This window comes from Rhyacophila brunnea, unplaced genomic scaffold (assembly GCF_057557595.1).
Source record: "Rhyacophila brunnea isolate RB1 unplaced genomic scaffold, BYU_Rbru_1.0 scaffold_23, whole genome shotgun sequence".
NCBI classification, from domain to species: Eukaryota; Metazoa; Arthropoda; class Insecta; order Trichoptera; family Rhyacophilidae; genus Rhyacophila; species Rhyacophila brunnea.
In genome coordinates this window covers 24,025,450-24,047,215 of record NW_028232893.1, presented here as the reverse complement: position 1 = coordinate 24,047,215, position 21,766 = coordinate 24,025,450, and the positions used below count along the sequence as shown (strand labels likewise).

At 33.4% G+C, this 21,766-nt stretch overlaps 1 protein-coding gene across 1 annotated transcript in view; it reads right to left on the bottom strand.

The window, feature by feature from the left end:
- Rbp (RIMS binding protein) overlaps window positions 1-21,766 on the bottom strand; it is a 252,736-nt gene that overhangs the window by 131,238 nt on the left and 99,732 nt on the right. Inside the window, exons 4-5 of the mRNA XM_085950873.1 lie at window positions 16,003-16,911; window positions 12,105-12,219 (exon numbers count right to left, since the gene is read on the bottom strand). Of these exons, the coding sequence (XP_085806999.1) occupies window positions 12,105-12,219; window positions 16,003-16,911 (1,024 nt within the window). The remainder of the gene's footprint in view (window positions 1-12,104; window positions 12,220-16,002; window positions 16,912-21,766) is intronic.

The window sequence follows — 21,766 nt, the reverse complement described above, 5'->3', positions numbered from 1 at the left end:
ACGATTAACTTTACTGCCTTCAACAACTATTATGATTTGACTTGATAATATATTTATCTACGCAATACTTCCACTCTACTATTAATTAGTCTTTATCTATGGTAAAAAGTTTAGAAAAGTCTCATTAAATCAATATACTCACAAGGTAAGTTAAATCAAGATTAGAATATAGTTAAATACAAAATTAATGGTTGACACGTCACAAATGAGTCATCTCAGAGATGACGTTGGTTTATTTCTGTATTGGGGTATTCAATTAGGAACAATTAATCTTCCCTATGTTATGAAGGAAATTATTGTTGTATCATTTATGTATAAAATACTAAGCTTTTGCATACTGAATGCTGGTGAATGGCTAAAAAATCCGCAGACAGTTTAAAGGAGAGTAAAATACATATATGAATATTATATTAATCAACGTATAGACTCCCCGTGTCCGGAAATTTGTACGCATGCAGTTCGCCGTGAAATGTTGTATCAGAAATACATGGTCGTATCTTAAAGACTGTCCAACCTTTTTGGGTTGAAATAAAATGTATGTCTAAATAATTTTGAGAAGAACCGATATACTAGATTATTTGTTAGCTTAGGTTAAGTTAAGTTAGGTTAGATTAGGTTTTCATTGTTAAATTCATGAATTTTGCCAAAATCGGCTATGAAAATTGGTGCGGTTCCCGCCTGGCTTCCCATAAACCGACTTGTACCTAAAATACTTACAAAATACGTAATAAAACTATCGAAATACAAAGAAAAGACAGTAGAAAATAGGTAAGTATGTAATTAAATTAAAAGTACTGAACAACGCGTAATTTTTTTATCTTGGTACTATAGAGATGGCTCACGGCGAACTATGCTACGGTGAAATGTAATACGTACAATTTAAATGTAACCATGGAGCCCAAGTAAGAGATATATAAAGAAGGTTAGTAAAAACCAAACAAAGATGACTACATTCACTTAATTTAGTAATGCCAAATGTTAAGTTATAGTAGTAAAAGTAGCTGATTCATATTATTTTTTACTCTTTTTAACAGTCACCTTTTGTAATGCGATGTATATTATCATTATGAGAAGAAAAGTGAGATTTATAAAGATGTGTTGTCGACTTTGGTTTGGATATAAAATGTCGTTTTAATGCCCCCCTTTTTATCTATTGTAATATAAAGATGGCACTGCCATTAGCACAAACAGGTTAACAAACAAAATACTAATTATTTGATATGAAGCGTCTAATTCCAAAAAGCGATAAGTCCACATTTGGTCAAAATCGAGAAAAAAATACGCACGTATTCTTTGTATAATTTTACACAATATGTATTGATCTATAAATTCCAAAATGCGACATAACCCTACAAAAAAAAAATTAAGTCTCGATTGATAACAAAAAGCGCCAAGTCCGTGTTTCATATTATTTAAAGCATGGTTGATTTCGCGCGTGCTTAAATCAACCAATAAGGGAACGTTCCATATTGAAAATTGCGTCTCCTATGTTGTAGCATCAGCTGGTAAACTCATGACAGTGCCACGGAAATATATGCCTAATGCGGAATAAATTAAAAAATGAGATACAAGTAGCGCTACGTCCAATTTTATTTTGCCTTTATTTATTACATTTAAGAGTTTATCGGCTGAAACAAATTTCCATTTGGTTTTAATTTTGACAAGAATACAACGGAAAAATTAAAGCCTGAAACATAAAAACGTTGTTTCCCGAAAATATTGAGTTGTGGACTTGTCGCTTTTTGTAATTAGATGCCTCATATTATTATGTGTTTTACTTCATAATACATGAAATGTATTATTGATTGCCAGCCACATCGTGTATGTAGATCCGGAGCTGTGGTGTGTGTAATATTCTCCCGTCTCATCACTGATTTGCTATGCATATCAACATCTCCATATTGTGAGGTTAATTTTATTCTCTCATTAAAATGGATAGATGTACCGAAAATGCACTAAAGCGAAGACTGCGCAGAGTAAGGTACGTCGCACATAGAAACCCGTTTTGACTTTGTCGATGTGATTTTGTTGGCATTCAAATGTTACTTAATGTACCGTCACATAGGTACTGTGTTGGTGTGACATTATCGGTTAAAAAATATGTCTATTAATTGTCGTCATGGCCCCCCCACAAGGGAGAGTGAGATAAACACACATCACAAATTTGCCCTAATGGGGAAAAAGTCGCCTGTGGGACTATTTTATTTGTAGAATTTTAAGATGTCTAATTGTGTGATGCATTTTTTGATTACTGTGTGTCAATATTCAACAACTACATAATTCAAGTGGATTTATTCATCAATATAAAAAAAAACGCTAAAAATACACAGAGTACCCTTAATTTTAACTGAAACAACATTTAGATTCTGTAAAAAGTCCCACTGCCTTAAACTCTAGCCATGGGTCCACCAAAGATCCTATCATGGGGGCCCGCTCCAAGATGTCGGGGCCATGATTGTCGTAAGTAACATATTTGAATTCACACGATATGAATATCGGTTATGTGTGCAGTTCAATAAGTCGCCGTTACAATGCATACATTTCATACTATTTACAGCGCGACAATAGCTTATCTTTCATTACCGTGTACGTATGTGTGTGTGTGTGTGTGTGAGAGAGAGAGAGAGAGAGAGAGAGAGAGAGAGAGAGAGAGAGAGAGAGAGAGAGCACGCGGGAAAATTACAATAAATGCAATCATAATAAAGCGACAACCCTTTTTTGATTTTTTTTTGAAAATTTTTATTTTTTCTTGGTGTCAAAATGCCTTGTGAATGAAGGAAAAATAATATTTTTTTTTTCGAAAATTCCATTAAATTGTGTATGTTACTGCGTGGTGTCGCAGATTTACGACATTAGGAAATCTTAAATTTCAGTATGACAAAATACAAAACCAAATGATAACAATTATAAAAACTAATGTACACACCTTATTTTTTGATGTGTAGATATTTTTATTCAACCAATTTTGATCTTCTGTACATTTTTTTTTATTTATTTACAAAAGCGGATTTTCATGTATATACGAATTCGTCAACTGTCAAAGCAGAAATGCAGAGACTATAATGCAGAAATGCTTTATTTCTTGAAATGTCCAAACAAAATCGGTAAAGTAGGATGTTTATGGTAAAACAGTTTTCTAGGCATCGAAAAAGGAAATTATTTGATAATTTACATAGATGGCATTGGCTATATCGAAATAGTTTGAAATGTCGCAAATTTGCGACACTATGCAGTAAAGGGTAACAAAAAATCCCTTTACACAATTGAAACACTGCATCGGTATATTTCTAATTAATAATTAATATAACCAATATTTCTGTCTACTGTTTTAACATTATTAACAATTTAACCGTATCTTAAAAATGTGAACTAGCAACTCCCTCCAATTTTACATCACGTGATTTCCGCTTTCAACCTGCCGCCAATTCAAAAACTCTATTTCTTTACCGGATGTAGGTGTCGATTATCCAGCTTGAATATTATAATATTGATTGTCAAGTTTTGGCTAGTACTTGCGTCCGTTGCTTATGTGTGCGTGAGAAGAATGAAAAATTCTCCAGTGGGTCTATTCTATACTTATCGACCGCTAAGGTGATAAAGTGATAAATATTATCAAACTTAAGGTAGGTTTGTATCAAAGTATTAGCACTTATTATAACAATTACAATACGTAGGTTGTAATTGTTGGAATAAGTGCTATATTTTAACAGCACCTCTCTTGACTGTGATAAAAATTAGAGCGAGATAGACAGTTTTGACGGCTGACTTATTGTAACAATTATAATACCTCAATACAAAATATGTAATAAATACAATCACTTTATCCCTTGAGCAGTCGATAGTCGCCTTGTATATAGAATATACCCGCAGGAATGCCTTCTAAATACACACTCATCGAATAGGTATATTATTCAAGTCAACTTAGGTACTCGTAATAAGTAGGCTTAGGATTCTTAGGTATTTAAATATTTTTTTTTGAGCGGCCCCACAACAAAATATCAAGAATACCTATCTGTTTCAGATAATTTTGATATATTTAAGCCCTATTTGTTAGGACCTATATTTAAATATTTTTGGATAATTACATGTTTTTATATATTCTAAGTTTAAGAACATATTTTCACAAAAACACAAAATTTCAATGTTCCTGGACCAATTGGAATAAAAATAAGTACAAAATTAAATAGTTTTTTTAAATAAAAATACTGGACTTCAAACGCTGCAGAATATTAAAGCTGTTGTGGAAAATCCATCAGATGCCTCAGATGTTTCAATTTTTTCTACTTCAGAAATAGTTTCATTTACATTCGCAGTAATAACATCTGTAGAAGTGGAAAGAAGTGTTTTCATGTATAAAAATTTGCTAAGATCAAATCGTCAAGGATTCACTTTCGAAAATTTGAAGCATTATTCAATTATTTATTGTAATAAAGCAATTTCTGTTTGTGAATAAATAATAAATTAAACTTTTGAAATATATATGATTTATTGTAATAGGTACTTAGTTAAATTTTTAGCACATATTTTTGTTTTTTAGCACATAATTATGAAATTTTAATAACATATTTTCGAATTATATCTACATATTTTAGGTACCTATTATTCATTTTTCAGCACCTAAAAATCCTAAGCCTAATTATTACATACAAAGTATGAAAATGTTCATTGTCACGTTGATGTTATTACCCAGGGAACTCAGAAATAATGGGAACTGAAATACATAACGGGTAAGGCGATAGCAGGTAACCGACTCGAGTAAGGAAGAATCCGAGTTAAACTTACACACGTGTCAAGAATACGTTTTACGTCGAATACTGAAAGCTGCTCTCGGTTTATGCATTTACGCTCATTTAATGTTGGTGTATTACACACACTATTGCAATGCATAATGCGTATTTCATTTTCGTAGGAAACTCACACATTCAAAACCTTGCATCAAGATGCGGCGTATTGAATATAGCCTATCGGTATTCTATTTATTATCTGTTCTGTGTTATTTATTATCTATCGGCTTGGTAGGCAATTAAAAATATTTTGCACGAATTATACTCGTATTATGATCTGTCTATCACCGTTCAGGTGTTTTGTTTACACAGATTAAATGCATATAAATGCTCTTTGTTCAAGTGATTGTGAACAATTAATATTAAATAATATATTAATTGCAAGCATTTACTTTCCAACACTACCAATATACTAACCTAAATGGCTTTAATACAACTCACGGCAGAAATAACACTGGCAGCGATTGGAAACTATCGACGTGCGAGGTTCTGGTCCAAAACATTAACTTTAAATATTCAGGTGGAAGGTTTCGACGCGTATATTTTCAAAAGCCGATAAGACCAACAAGTTGTATAATATATTTGTGTTGAATTATCTGTATTTTCCGACTAACTTTCTTCAAGGTATGCTCGCCTTTCATTCTCTTGTAGACCGTAGGTCATTTCTGCTTTTAAAGCATTTTTCCCTGCTCTCACTTGGTATAGTTTCTAATCCCGATATTCTATAAAATTTGAATTTTTATGCATATAGAAATAAGCAATCTCAATAACTGTTGCAATAGTATCAATTTAATTTTACAAATTTACTTGATTATTAAATTACTATGCAAGATTTAATAGGAGTTGTGTTATTCACTTTGAGTGAGGCGAAATAACTTCACAGTTTTTTCGCGCATCGATGGCTCCGTACAGGTGAAATAAATTATAATAACGGTTGCCGTTATTTTCATATCGCTCTTTCGTTAACGACGCTCACTATATTGGATGCCGGCGTCGTTATATAAAGCAAAGCCTGCATGGTACATCTCAATTTTGTTAGTTTGGACTAAAAAATATTCTTTGACGGAGTTTTTATATTTGATATAATAACACACAGTCATACAAAGTTGAAATCTGTTGCAACGCATACGTTTATAATAAAATCAAATAAATGGGTATAGAGATTAATGTTCACTGTAATGCGTCAATTACATTGAGCTACTTTACGAGCTGCTTATTTGCGAATTTATAATCTGCCTGTAAAGTCACCGAGTGTCATCATTGAACAAGCTAACAAGCAGATTGTAAACAATCTACCGAGAAAAAGTGAAAGCCGATCAACTTTACACGCTACACCCCGGCGTGTGGGCCTACTGCGTCTGCGCAGTAGAGCGCAGTATCAACCTCCCGGTAAAAAAACGAACTACATTCTGTCAAAATAGTAGCTGGCCTGTGACTTCTCAGTGAATGGAAAGTTTTGTGTGTCATCATCACAATAGCAGTAGTTGAATCGCCCGTTATTAAATTCGCCAACAAACAGCTCGTAAAGTAGCTCAATGTAATGGACGCTTAAGGCGTGCGCGTGTCACTTCATGGTGGAACTGCATTGTATTATTTGATTAATTCAATAAAACTCAATTTTATAATTTATAGTACTTATTCCAGTTTTTTAATTAAAGTTTGGACCGGTTTCGTCCTCCTTAAAGGGACATATCAGTATCCACAATTGATAATGTCCCTTTAATGAGGACGAAACCGGTCCAAAATTTAATTGAAAAAGTAGAATAAGTTCTATAAAATTGTGTTTTATTTAATTAAACAAATAATTACTCAAAAAAAAAAGCAAGCATTTGTGGTTGATATTGAAATTTAATACTTACCAAATAGAATAAAAAATAAGCTTAAATTCTTTAATACATGATTTTGAAAATATGAAAAAGTATTATAACCAATAGAAAAAATCTTTTTGAAAAAGTAAGACACTGCAGGAATCGAACCTGCGTCTCTCGGGTATCGCACCCATGCACATATACCACTAGGGATTGCAATACCGAATGAAAATGTCAATACCGGTTTTTCGGTATTTCATAAACATTAAAAAACAGAAGTAGGTGCTTATCAATAAATAAAGCGATTAAAATCTTTTTAAAATATTATTTTATAGCAAAAACCTACATACCTACATTTATTAGGTTGACATTTAAAAATATGTATTTATCATAATTGTAGAACTATTGATTTTTTACAAATAATTTGAATATATTGATAATTTTAACTAAAGCCCTCAAAAGTTCATCAGCGCAAATAAGTCCGGCTGCAGGAAAAGCTTCTTAAATTCAACGTTTGTACAGTCATCAATAATTATAGAATAATTGAACATTTATTATTATGATAATTCATCGCGACAATTACTTATATAAATATTATTTTTGATGAAATCTGTTTTATTATTTTTTCACCTCTCTTAGATTCACTCAATATATTATTTGCATTTTAACAGCACGTAACTTATAATTCATTTTCAAAAACGTAAACCAGTGTTCTTTCTTAATACCGAAAATTCCGGCATTTTGGATTTTTAAAACCGGTATTTCAGTATTGATAAATACTGGAATACCGGTATTGCAATCCCTATATACCACTATGCTAAATGAGTAATATCAGGAGAGATGCAGGTTCGAAACCTGCGGGGGTGTCTTACTTTTTTCAAGTGTTTTCTGAATGTTCAAAAACGCGCGTTAACATGTTCTTCCTCCCTACTTCAGTTTTAGTTTGTAATTTATGGCTACGGCCGTATGTTGTAGCTTAACCACTGGAGAATGCCAAAAGAAATGGCGTATTTCAAAAAAAACACTACCTTATTCTTAGGTCAATAATTATTATAAAGCAATCATTATTCGTAGGATGTTTATCACACTTGAATGGTCAAAGACATAGCTTATAATTAGTATCTTTAGAATTATTTTCAATTATGTTCATCGTGCCTATTTTTGAATAATAAAGTCTTGTCAAATTTGGGATCAAAAAGATTATGAAATATAATGTTTTATCGTAAATATGTCACTATATAATGTCAACATTAATTTTACTAATGGTTTTGTAAATGCGTTTAAAAATTAATAAATCTAAAAAATCTTAACACCACATGGACGTACCGAAATATGACTATATTCTAAAACATTAGAGCAAGAGGTTTAAAAGAATACTATGTTATGTAATAAAAATACTTTGTGCAGTCATCAAATGTTTAAAATAAGTATAAAGGATAATAATCTTCAAAATTATATAAATAGATTATCTACAACGATTAAGGAATGTCCAGGGTTATGCTCTTAAAATATCATAAAAGCTCCATTTTGACTTACGCTGAGCATGTGGGCCGTTAAATCTTGTGAAATATTCGTTGAAATTCTTTATTAAATCGAACCTCATAATATTTTTATTGAAAATCAAATAATGAAATAGGATCACCGAGTTTTGACGCGAATCTTTATGCTCGGCTTGTATACTAGAGATGGCTGTGGTACTACTAAAAAAATCGGCATATTGAGCGGTAAGCTGTCGATATTTTCCAGTGTAGACGAGTCAGTATTTCGTTAGAGCGGTGAAAATAAAAACGTCCGACAGCGATTCCCGTAAATTTATTCCTGTGCGCGAGAAGAGGCGCCGGGGAGAAAATTTGCTTGCAGCTCACGACCGCGGGGTGTTAAAAATAAGCGATATGGGTTTTGTATCTACTGTGAATTATTATGCTTTAACCTATCAAGGCCCGAGAAATAATGTTATATCACGAAACTGGCTTTGCTGTAACGATACATCTGGGCGAGTAATTTTTTTTTTTTTTTTGAAAATTGAGGCGAAAATTAAATTATTGTTGAGTGCTCTTGAATCGTGGAAGTGGTTTGTTCTAAATTATTGCTTAAGATTAAGCAATACAGAAACGAAAAAGATCGCAGTGCTTCAACATCATATTTTATATGCAGCAAACCTCTACTGAATATTTATTTTGAAAGATCTAATGAAGTGTCGAGAAATAAAGGAGTAGTTACAAGTAGGGAATTCAATACCGAGCCAAAATTCTGATCCCGGGATTACAATTTGACAATCCCGAGGTAGGTATTTTTTCCATAGTTAATATATTTTTTTTATATTTACAAATAACATTGATAAAATCGGTCAAAAATAAATCTAGTATAATTTATACTATTTAAGACATTTTTATTGTTAATATTGTGTACGTTCAATGGGTGGGTAGATAACAGTACAATGCAGTTGTGCGTTTATGCTAACGACATAGTAATTACAAGCAGATCCAAAGAGAGGATGATCGACCATGGTGGCACTATGAAAATAAAAGCAGAAAACGCTGGGCTGCAAATAAACCAGTCAAAAACTAAGTATATGGTCAGCACGCGCAATCAGGTACCGCTGCAGAATATATACATATGACAGCATGCATATGAAGGGGTGGACAAGTTCACGTATCTCGGTTCCAGCCTAAATACCCAAAATAAGACAGCAGAGGAGATAAAAATCCGCCTTATCTCCGGGAATAAATGCTGGCATGCCTGCAAGCGACTGTTAGGGTCGAAAATTCTAGGCCGAAGAAGTAAACTTCTAATATATAAAACAATTATGAGGCCAGTGGTCACTTACGGCTGTGAGACTTGGTGCTTAACTCAAAACGAGGAAAACAAATTAGAGCTGTCTTCGAGCGCAAAATACTCCGAAAAATCTTTGAACCCACGTTGGAAAATGGGAACTACAGAATAAAAATGAACCACGAGTTGGAAGAACTGATTGAATAGCAAACAATCATAAGATACTGTAAGTCCTAAAGACTACGATGGGCGGGACATGTGGAGAGAATGCCTGAAGTTAGAGCGCCAAGGATCATGACGAAGTGGCTACCCCAACGGAAGAGACCCAGAGGCCGTCCAAGAAGGAGATGGGCTGACGCCGTAGAAGTGGACTGGCTTCATATAGGAAGACCCAGTAACTGGAGAAGTGTGGCGAGAGACCAAAGTGAGTGGAGAGCGGTTGTGGAGGAGGCCAAATCCCACCCCGGGATGTAGCGCCGTGGAAGAAAATGTGGACATTCAATCTTGAAAATACATAAGTTTAATGAAGTAAATAATATTGTAATATAAATAATAATGTGAATTTAATAATAGATTGCTGTTTCTGATAGTAAAGACTTAATGAATGGGTTAGCGAGATTTACAATCGTAAAGCAAATCGTGGTGTATGGCCTTTCCGCTACATAAATCTAATTAGTCAGCCAAATATGAAACTGTCGAAAAACGTATGAGATCATGGTGGAATTACTTTGTTAAAAGTGCGAAGCATTGTTTTTTCCAATCTTTCTCATTTTTATTAAAAAGTAAAATGAATCGGCAACTTACATATGGGTATAAATCAAATTTCATTCAAACTAAATTTATTTCTAATTTAGTTATTTGTTATTAAAAGTATTTTTTATGTTATATTTTCGTTTTTATTTTATTTTCCATAAAAATGAATAAAAAAATTAATCCCGAAATCTTCGGGATTATGTTTAATCCAATCCCGGGATTCATAGGTATCGAAAATAGCTCGGGATCCCTAGTTACAAGTGATATATAAATTCTAATGGATTTAAGTTTTGTACTACTATTCCATTTGCGTCATTTTTTGCGTCCCGGGTTTCGCCTTTCGGCATCTTCAGGCACTACGTACATTTACCATAAGGCAAATATACACTGACAACGAATACAATTAACTCTAACTCATATAACAAATCAATACAATAACGTACCGTGATACCTAGTTAATTCCATTAATTCCCAATACGTTACCATTCTTAACAGAATGTACGATTTTTTTATATTTATATGATATTTAATTTTTAATATAATTTTTTTAACACTTTCTGAGAGAATATATTATTATAACCAATAGAAAAAATCTTTTTTGAAAAAAGGTAAGCCAACCCGACGGGGAATCGAACCCCGTATCTCCCAGGTTTACGCCCTATCCATTGTATTACCACTATGCTACGAGGTGACATACTAATTGCGACAAATTTTAACTATTGGTCAATTTTAATACCTACTCATCAGTGCTCTTCTAAATCAAGCTACGTTGGCAATCGATTTTTGTTTCTTAAATCAAAGTAGGTAACTATTTACTATTACTTTGATTACTAACCGACGTCGTGGAATTTCTCCAATATTTTTTAGATGTAACTAATTGCACTTGCTAATAATTTATAATTAACTATTTCTTTTATTCAACGAATAATTCACAAGATTTAAGAATATATCATTCTGATTATTGAACATATATAATTTTGAAAAACACTTTCTGAGAGAATATATTATAACCAATAGAAAAAATCTTTTTTGAAAGTATGAGTGTATTATTATTGATACGGTAGGGGTTTTTTTTACAAACACTTCAACTATTCATGTACATAGTGCCTGAAGATGCCGAAAGGCGAAATCCGGGTCGCAAAAAACGACTCAAATGGAATAGTATAAAACTTAAATTCAATAGAATTTTGATATATAAATGTTTTTTACTTGAAATTCGATTCAAACATTTCACTGCTTTATGATAAAAGTTGCAAGAATTTCATTCCTAACATTGGATAAGCTAGATTAAATCTAATTTTAATGTCTTCACTGAAATAATATTATAAAGGGTAGGATAGACCTAGTGATTATTTTATGGTTCATACTAGTGGTTTTGAGACGACCAAAAATTTCGTGTGCCTGGGGTCATCCTTTTTCAGTGAGTACAGTAAGTAACCTAGAAATCTACATTAATAAAATAAATAAATTGTGCTAGGAAACAAATTTTAATGTCGCTTGCGTGGTGTGTTTACATTAGGACACTTCTATCGTGATATTTACACACAAGATGGACGAGTCACGCATGACAAATAAACTGACGTCTGGGAAGCCGAAAGGCAGACCAAGACCTGGTCGACCTCGTACAAGATGGAAAGATAGTGTCGAGTTTGATTTATTAAGATGAATTGAATGTGTGAAAAAATACACTGTCTATAAAGGTACTCTATATTCGATAAAAAGTTGGACTCTAAATAATTGGAATCTTATACATATTCCGTAGGTATTAAGAATTTTAAAATCTTTGTATGATTGTATGTGTGGTTGTATTAGTGATAAACTCATCTTCTTTCCTTCTTCTATAGACAGCTTCAAAAACAAAATAATAGCAGCTTGCATTCTGGTTTGAAGTCTGTTGCTTTAATTACTGTGTCTAATAGACACTATTCTGTTTTATCACACACATCGCTCATGACAGATTATTTAAAATAATTGAAGAGGTACTCACTCAGGTGGATCATAGTTGAATCTCGCGATGTAGACACAGCATCTGCCTTTGCCGGGTATATCCAGCATGTCCACCTGTCCTTCCCCGCCGCCGTTCAGGTAATGGCCTCCACGCCCTACAAATGTAATACAATATTAGATAATGAACAGCATAATGCTTTTACAATGACAATATTGTTAATACATTGGACGCTAAATACGTGCCCAGCGCGTAACGATTAAGGCGGCCATCCGATATAATTATAATGCTATTTAAATGTGGTAATTTTAAAGTAATTATCTAGTCAGCAATCAATGTGTTAATCTGCATCTATTTTAGGTAGAATCACAGGTTACAGTCCCACCTATCAACGTTCTTGGTTGTAGCTTATTTATGCAACGTAGATTATTTTTATATTTCTTTACTATTATGTAGTGGTAGACGATATGCTAGTACTGCACTATAAGTGTCTGTCAAAGTATTATGAGAGTATCCTCTCGGTTAGTTTTTTAAAATGCATTAAGCATGTCTATAAAATATTTTAAATTATGTATGGTTTAATGGCACAATTTTAGATATTTTATAGATAAACGATTATTTTTTTACTATTATCTACTATGGTTTGGATTAAATAGGGTTTAATTGAGTTTTAAAAACTAATAAATACTATCTACACATTGTTGTTTTAGTTTAATAAAAAACAAATACGTTTTACTGACAAAGCTTAGTGTGCACAATCTATGTCCGATATTAACAGCCTACCTCCACCCTTCGCCACTGAATTGAGGTGTATAAGAATTATGTATTTTTAATAAAGAATACCTCGTTAATAAATCATAAGAATAAAATTATACGTTGCTTTAAAAATGTTAATCAGAAATAGTAAAATTCTTGACAACTAGGTTTGTTCAAAAAATATAAAAATGACATTTTTTTACTTTGGAATTGCAATACATTGAAAATATGCACTATGAAAAAAGACAATGTGCAACAAAATGTAAATATATGAATTAGCAGGAATCGAATCTGCATCTTTCGGGTTTCGCGCCCATGCACTTAGACCAATATGCAAAAGGTGCCATACTTGATTGCGACAAATTTAAACTAATGGCTCTAAGGACCTCAGTTGAGGCACGGTCTAAAAAGATTGTGGCTAGGCGATGCGCGGATTGCGGGTCGCGGGTGCAAATGACGCATGTCAAACGAAATATAATTTGTCATATAATTCCAACTGTGTCCATTTAATGTTCTGTTTATTGTTCTATCAGTAACAATATTAATAAATTCATTGACATGTTTTCTTTTCAAAGTAAATGGGTAACGTTTTTAGTCATCTCTACACGATTTAAGAATTAATACGCCCGTCGCCATCACGAAACAAATTGACGCGTTTCCAGCTAGACGTTCTCTCTCCGAATGGCAGCGGGTCCAAAATTTCGTCGCGCCTATATATTTGAAAATTATTTTCCGTTTCACTGATGTATCACCTTAATACTCTTTGAAGTGCTTTCCAAATTGAGCTACTATTGTATTATATTTTCTCAAAGGTGTTTTCAAAATTATGTATGTTCAATAATTAGAATGTTACATTCTTAAATATTGTGAATTATTCGTTGAATAAAAAAAATAGTTAATCAAAAATTACTGTTTATGTTTTTATTATTTTATTTTAATATTATGTGTTATTTACATATTTAAAAAAAATGTATATTCACTATGTTAAACATTGATAAGATTATTTTTTTTCATTTTAATTGATAATTCCAATATATTATTAACAAGTTTTCATAATATAATTATGGATATATTGAAATCATAATAATATATCTATTTGAATATTTGAAGATGCACATAATACTTTGATTAAATTCTAATAACAATAGGTACGTTGATTTTCTATTTGCAATTTTACATAATATCTAATGATCTATAGGTATTATGTCATCTAAAATACGTCTAAAGCATAATATCAAAAATGTTTAAAAACTAATTATTTAAAATGCTACAAACAAATGCCGTTGTATCAAATTTTATTGTCCTTATATTTGTTGCCATAATGGCTCTATAGGCTAATGGAAATTGGAATATATTCTAAATAAACCAGCGTTGAAGCCACTTAATTTTTTTTTTACTTAATTTTATTATTGTTAGGTTAGGTTAGTGGCCAGAAAATAAACAACTTAAGATTCGCAGATGATACCACACTAATCGCTGCCGATGAAAGAGAACTCACAGAGCTGCTACACCGGGTGGAGGAAGAGGGTCGCAAATACGGCCTCCTTGTTAATAGGAATAATACCAAGTTAATGGTTGTCGATCCGGCTAATCTTCTACCAACATCAAGTACACTCCAAAACTTGGATAGAGTGGACGAGTTTCTATATCTGGGATCGACCATTAGTGGAAAAGGCGGATGTGAAGCGGAAATAAGAAGGCGCACACAGATTGCAAAAAATGCGATGACACGTCTTACCACTATATGGAAGGACCGAGGAATTTCGATTGCCACAAAAATGATGCTTGTGCAAACATTAGTGTTCTCTATATTTTATACGGAGTCGAGTCATGGACGCTGAAGGGAAGGGATCGGAAGGCAACGGATGCCTATGAGATGTGGTGTTAGTGCCGAATGCTTTGTATTTCTTGGACAGAACACAGGACTAGAGTTGGGTATTTCCCGAGAAAATCTCAATCTCGAGATTCGGGATTTCCCGAAATGATGAAATTTTTAATTCTCGAGATTCGGGATTTCCAGAAAAAAATTCTCGAGAATTCTCGAGATATCGGAAAAAGTGTAAAACAGACAAATTCAAAAAATAATATGATTTTTTATTTAAAATTTAAAAATAATTCTAAATTTTACCTATTAAAATAGAATTTCAAAAAACACAGACTGTCAATCGCTGCGTCTGACAATCGCGTACGCTTTTGAGACACAAAATTCCCTGGTATTGCAAAAATTGCGCTCATTTTGAGTCGACGTTGGCTTAATTGTGTTAAATGCCGCGATCAGTCTTTGAACGTTTTATGTTTTCTGTCCACTTTTTTCATATAGAAAATCTTTTTTAATCAATATTTCATAAAAAGAAATCCCGAATCCCGAGAAAAGATTCTCGAGATCCGGGATTTCCCGAAATGTTAAAAGTTTCAATTCTCGTGATTCGGGATGGAAAATCTCGAGAATTTCTCGAGAATTACCGTCGGGAAATTCCCGAAACCCAACTCTATACAGGACGAACCAGTCAATCATCCAGAGACTGCAGATAAAGAAACGGCTCTCGACAATATGTCTGAGACGCATTCTGCAGTTTTTTGGACATATTGTTCGGCGCGAACCGGATAATCTGGAGAGTCTGGTGGTTTTGGGTGGCTTCCAGGGAAAGCGAAGCAGAGGAAGAACATTTGTGCGCTGGAGCGACCAAGTGAAAGAGCTGACTGGGGACACCATTCATTATGCCCTGAGAGAAGCGGAATATCGAGAATGATGGAAAGTCTTGGTCGCTCAAAGGATGGCAAAATTAAAAAGTAGTCACGATCCTCAGCCATGAGTGTACTACCAACATGAAGGTCACGTAACGTTACGTTAGGATGGTTATCTAACAATAAGAAAGTCGAAGTAAATGTCATTAATAATATAGGTAATTAATAAATATCTATACAACATAATATTAACATAATATTATTATGTTCGTGGTAATAATATTAAATTATATAGGAATTATATAGTTGAAAGTTAGAAATAGCTATTTTTTAAAATGAATTAAATTGCTATACATTATAAATCATATGTAAATATTGCAATAAAATAAGGACAGGATTGCTTGAGGAACAATCGATCCATTATCTATTTCCAAGTATTCAACTAAATATATATCTACTTAAATCTATGAAAAATATGAAAATGAAACGTATACTTTACATAACTCACCGTCCATATCGAGTGCGGAGACCCCTCCCGGCATCATCCTCGACAGCGGCCTCGTCTGCGCATGGACGAAGCCAGGGTTCAAAGCCCCCAGCCCATCGAGCCCGTAGCTCCCTCCCACCAGCCCCTCCATGCCGGCCCACGACTGCTGATGGTGAGGAGTAACAGGCGTCGCCGCTCTACCGGCGTATCTACCAGCACCGAGCTCCATCTCCTCCAAAGGCTTCAGTTTAATATTCATAGCGTTACTTCCTCCAAGACCGCCACCCATCAGTGGATTCGTGTACGTATTCTGACCGTAGCCTAAGTTAGAAGTCAGACCTGATAGGTTAGTATTACCGGTTAATCCGGATAACGCATTGGTTAAATTGCTACCTATGCCTGATTGCATGCCGAGATTACTTAATCCTCCAGTTAGAGGATTTTGGACGCTACTTAAACACCCACTTAATGTATTCCCAGTTGACATATTGTTACTCAACTGGCTTTGCAAAACTCCACTTGTCAGTCCCATACTTGATACGTTATTTGAAAGTCCTGACGTTAAACCAGGAATTGTACTCTGTAGTCCAGCTAAAGTGTTGGATATCTGTCCTATGTTGTTGGATAATGAAGCCGTTACGGGGTTTGCGAAGGTGACTTGGTGCTGTGATGATGATGTCGCATAGGAGGAGGTCGGCGCGTAGACTCCGTAGCCTCCGGCGGAGGTGGAGTTGGAGACCCCGACGCTGTAGGGCGTGGAGTGGCCCAGGCCTGAGGATGAGAGGGTCGGCATGGTGGAGCTCTGTGAGATCGGCGGGTGGTTTGATGTTGTGCAGTGCGATGAGGGGGGCGGAAGGGGCGAAGACAGCGGTGACGAGTGGTAGTCGCCTATCGCGTGGCTGGAGCCGCTCGGGGGCATTCCTGAAAAAGTCAAGTCTATTGATTACAGGGTACTGAATCTCTTCCTTCCATTGCCACATTTCGTCATAAAGTATTTTACAATCATATTTAAAATTATGGCCGGAAACTTGTACGTATACAGTTCGCCGTATCACACTTCATCGTGAAATATTGTATCGGAAATATATGGCCGTATATTAATGAGTTAAAGACCGTCCAACCTCTTTGGGTCGTATAGTACTGAGATAAAAATCATGTGTAAATAAAACACGGTTTTTATCGGTTTACACTTTACAGGAAGCCAGCAGCTAACAAATTTCGAAAAAAAACAGATATACTGGATTATTTGTTAGGTTAGTTTAGGATTTTATTCTTGAATTTTGTCAAATTCAGCTTTGAAAATTGAATTAATCTAATAAAATTGGAGACCATAAAATATATTATACGGTAATCTCTTTCCGGTAAGAAAGCTCACGGCGAACTGTGCAACGATGAAATGTTTTACGTACGATTTACACGTAACCGTCTAAAATACGTCATATATATACATTATATTAAGTTGTAGATTATTTCAGAAAATTGTTCTGACGAAATACTTTACTCTCAGAAAATAATGAGTTTATATTTTGTTGATTTTGTGACGTCACATTGTTACAACCCCCGTGTCATCATAAATAGTCATATATATCGAGTGCTTAAAGTCAGACAACGTTATCTACAAAAAAGTGTTTTTTTTTTTTTTTGAGATAACGTTATTTTACATTTACGGCTACATGATAGTCAAACAACATTATGTCAATCTTTTCTAATTTCTTATTAAATCGTCAGTAAAGTTTAACGCTAATTACATAAGTTATCCTTGTTTTCATATTTTTTTAAAACTATCCCTATAAATTTTAACATCATCATAAGCAAGATAAATGTACAATACACAATGAATTATAAAATATTAACATTAGGTTTTAAATAAACATTTCCCTTGTTAAGTTACAAGAATCTAAAATAACGATTTTTGGCTCTCCTGTAAAGTTGCACTTTTGTAGATAGTGTTGTTTGACACTAAGCCCTCGATATATAAGGCACTATGTCGGGAATGGAACAACTGTACGCCAGGACAATTGGACGCTGCACTGTCGTAGACACGTTTACAGAACGTAGACGAGGAATTTTAATCAGTTTCTATCTACTACTTAGTAGTTTTAATTCATTTTACTCTTAACATAATGTTATTTTTATTGCGGATTGTAAATTACCATACCTAAGGCTTTATATAAAACAAAAAAACTCTTTTTTCATTGGAACGCACGGAATTGCACGATTAAATCATTATTTACGTATCAATCATAATATAATAATTTAAATATAAATAATAATATTAAATATATTTTATTTAAGTACCTATAAGTACCTAACGTCTATTTATTTTCAAATTGCGTGGCGTCCAGTTGTCCCGGCGCCAAATCGTCCTAGACCCACTATGTCATATATGGAAGACCTCTAAGTATGGTGATGATCTAGCATTTGACACGATAAATCAAATTCTGCCAGACAATATTTTTTTTTTTGCATATTAACATTATGTCCGTGTTTTGTTTCCAAACACACATTGTGAATTAATAAACAACATGTGATTTTGCTAGACACTGGATTCGAACCAGTATCAATGGCTTTAGAATGAAGAGCTTTGCTACTAATCCACAGTGGAGTAAATTCACATACAAAGACTTCGTCGCTAAGTTGTTAAAACCTCCGATGTGTCGATTATGTAAAAATATTTTTATTTTGTTCATTTACATTAGGTATTAATCAAACCGCATTATTTATTTATGGTGTTAGATATTCTATTAAATTATATTATAATATTATAATTATATAAGGTAGTTGGGAGGGTTAGTTGCATTGATTATGTCCTTAATTATGTTCCTCCATTTATATCTTTAATTTTCTTTATGGCCAGAATTAAATGTTTTTTGTTGTATGCTTGTGCTGTTTTGTTGTTTAGTATTTCGGAAGGTTTTTGGAGATCAATTGCATGGCTATGCTGTCTATATAGAGTCCTGAGAGTCTATCGCTCCTTTTATAGTATGGGGCAGTCGTTGATGACATGCCGCACAGTTTGAGATGTGTAGCCGTCACATGGACAACAGTTATCGTCCCTCAATTTAAATCTTTTTAGATAGGCTCGCACTGCTCCGTGGCCTGATAGTATCAATTAATAGGTATTATGTAGTGCTTATTTCACATAATTTTATTTTATGATTATCAGGACCGGTTTCGTCCGCTTTAACAAAACTATGTGTAGTTACTGATATAATTAAAAAACAAAATTGTTTATTAAAGTTATGCACAGTTTAAATAAAATTCTAAATCAAGATTTTTTTTAAATATACAATAATAATGTAATATTATTGTATAGTTTGAATTAGTTCTGAACAGTGTTGACCTGTGTGTCCCTGATATCTTCGAAATAAAGAGCATCAGTTGTTTATTCTCCAAAGGTGCAACCAACCTGACACTGGTAATGCCAATTGGGAGGGCGATTACTATTTTCAACCAAATTGCTTCCGGTGTTGATAATATATTCCACTTGCGTGAGTTAGGTGGACGCTATTTTATATATTTTTTTAAATAGGGTCTCCTTAGCAAACTCGGTGTACTTCTTTGAACTTCTGTGTATAATTGTATTTTCACTGCTTTTGTATGTTTATATTATGTTCTCTTTTTATATTTTCATTATTATCACTCTTATTACTTTTTATAATAATGTTTCATGTCATGTTGTGAACGTCTTAAACTTATAATTTGTAATGTCCACAATATGTTAAAAAAAATAAATTGAATTGAATTGAATAATCTCTAATTGAAGCAGACGAAACTGGCGCTGATCATTTTTAAATTATGTGGAATAAATACTACCTAATATTGTGTTTTATTTAATTTAATCACACCGCAAAGCTTAGTAAAATCCTCAATTATTTATATATAGTAATTTAATGTGTCTCATTTAATAAGACTATAATATTTTAAAATTTACATAGTAATCACATTGGAGCTACAAACACTCGATGTTAACCCGTTGTTTAGGATAAACTCAAGCTTTTCATAAACTTACAAAAAAAAAAAAAAATGAAAGAACCATTATGTTTTTAAATATAGAACGTTTTGGTGTTTCTCCCGTAAAATTTTAATTTTGTGACATCGTAGGTTTTAACAATTCAACGTCGATATTATTTTTCACGATATTTTGTTAGCTTGGGAATTAGCCCAAACACAGTAAAGACTTCAGCTGAAATAGAAGTATTAACTAAGGTGAATTAATTGATGCGATATTCTCATTGTCCATATAAAGGGTAGGTATTATACTGAGGAAAATTTAGTGCAAAATATAAGAAGTTGTCAAGATTATGTGCACTTATAAACTAGTGTCTTTTAAAAGCATCACAAATGCCCGCGAAACATGCCGGGTTTCTATGTACATACCGCATATATAGAAATTTTGACGCTACTTTTTGGGCCTCACGCGTATGTCAGTGTTTTTTGAGGCATTCGTGGCGCTTTTTTAAAAAAAATGTGTAAGGACGTTATAACTTAGGCCATCCGCTCACGTGAATACTCAAAAAAGACGAGACTGAAACTCTAGTATCTAATGTATTTCAATGGCGGCTCGCTGACGGCAAGACTGGAATCACTCAGTTTCAAAACGTCCGCGAGCGAAACCGAAGAGACGCGACATGCTAGTCTCCCAGTCACTCAGTTTCCAGTCACCCATAAAACAGTGGTACCAATATCAGTGGATTCTATGATAAATCATATTTTCTTACCAAAATTGGTAGTACTGAACTGAACTAAACAAGCAATAACAAGACGTCAAGACGTCAAAAGTTGAAGATGAGTGAACCGATTTTTAATTTGAAATATGTGTAATAAATATGTTGAGAAATACTCTTGCCTGTATAATTACAGGCTGCCAGAATATTCCCGTAAAGATATTACGGAAAAAGCTTACAATTAAGTAGAAAAGACAATGGGTTTGACCAGTGGCGGCTCGATGACATTCTAGGTGGTGGGGTTTAGCCATTAATTATTAAATATACATACCTACCTACTTACTTATATTATACATTACTAAGCTACATACAGTACTAAGCTACTTATGATAATATGGTTTTATTAATGAGGAAATGAGTAATTTTTCAGAATAAATAATATAATTATCTGAGTCGTTACTTAATCACATCTAAAAAGCGTGTTTAAAAATATTAACTTAATTAATAATAATTATTATTTTAGACTTAACAATATCAGTTTTGAACAACGACATGCAGCGAACGTTTTTACTCATCTAGGGGTCATTTTATTCGCTGCCCAGTACGCGTATAATAATGCTAATGCATTCACATCCTTTGTAGAACGAGGTTTATACCGCGGCAACGGGATGGGACTGAGTGACCCCACCCCGGTCAGTGAGAAATAAACGCCATAGTTTTCTTAATCTGTACATAAGTGTCACCGTTAAATAAAGCCTATTTAATTTAATTCATTATTTTAATACTGCGTAATCATCATTATGTTATTGAATAATTTACAATCATTGTTTTATTAAGGTATTTGTATAATAATAATAAATGTCTCTATAAAATTGCCACGGGGTTAGATGGATAAAATAAATTAAATAAGTAGTTCATGTAATCATGTAATTAAGTAGGTATATTATAACAATGATAAAAATATCGGACGTATATTTTTTCGATGATAACGATGTGGGGATGGACCCTACGAACCCTTAAGGTAGAGCCGCCCCTGGGTTTGAAAGTTTGAGGTTTTGAGATTATTATTTCAGGTGGTTTCAGGCCAGTTTATGAGTTCCATCACCAAC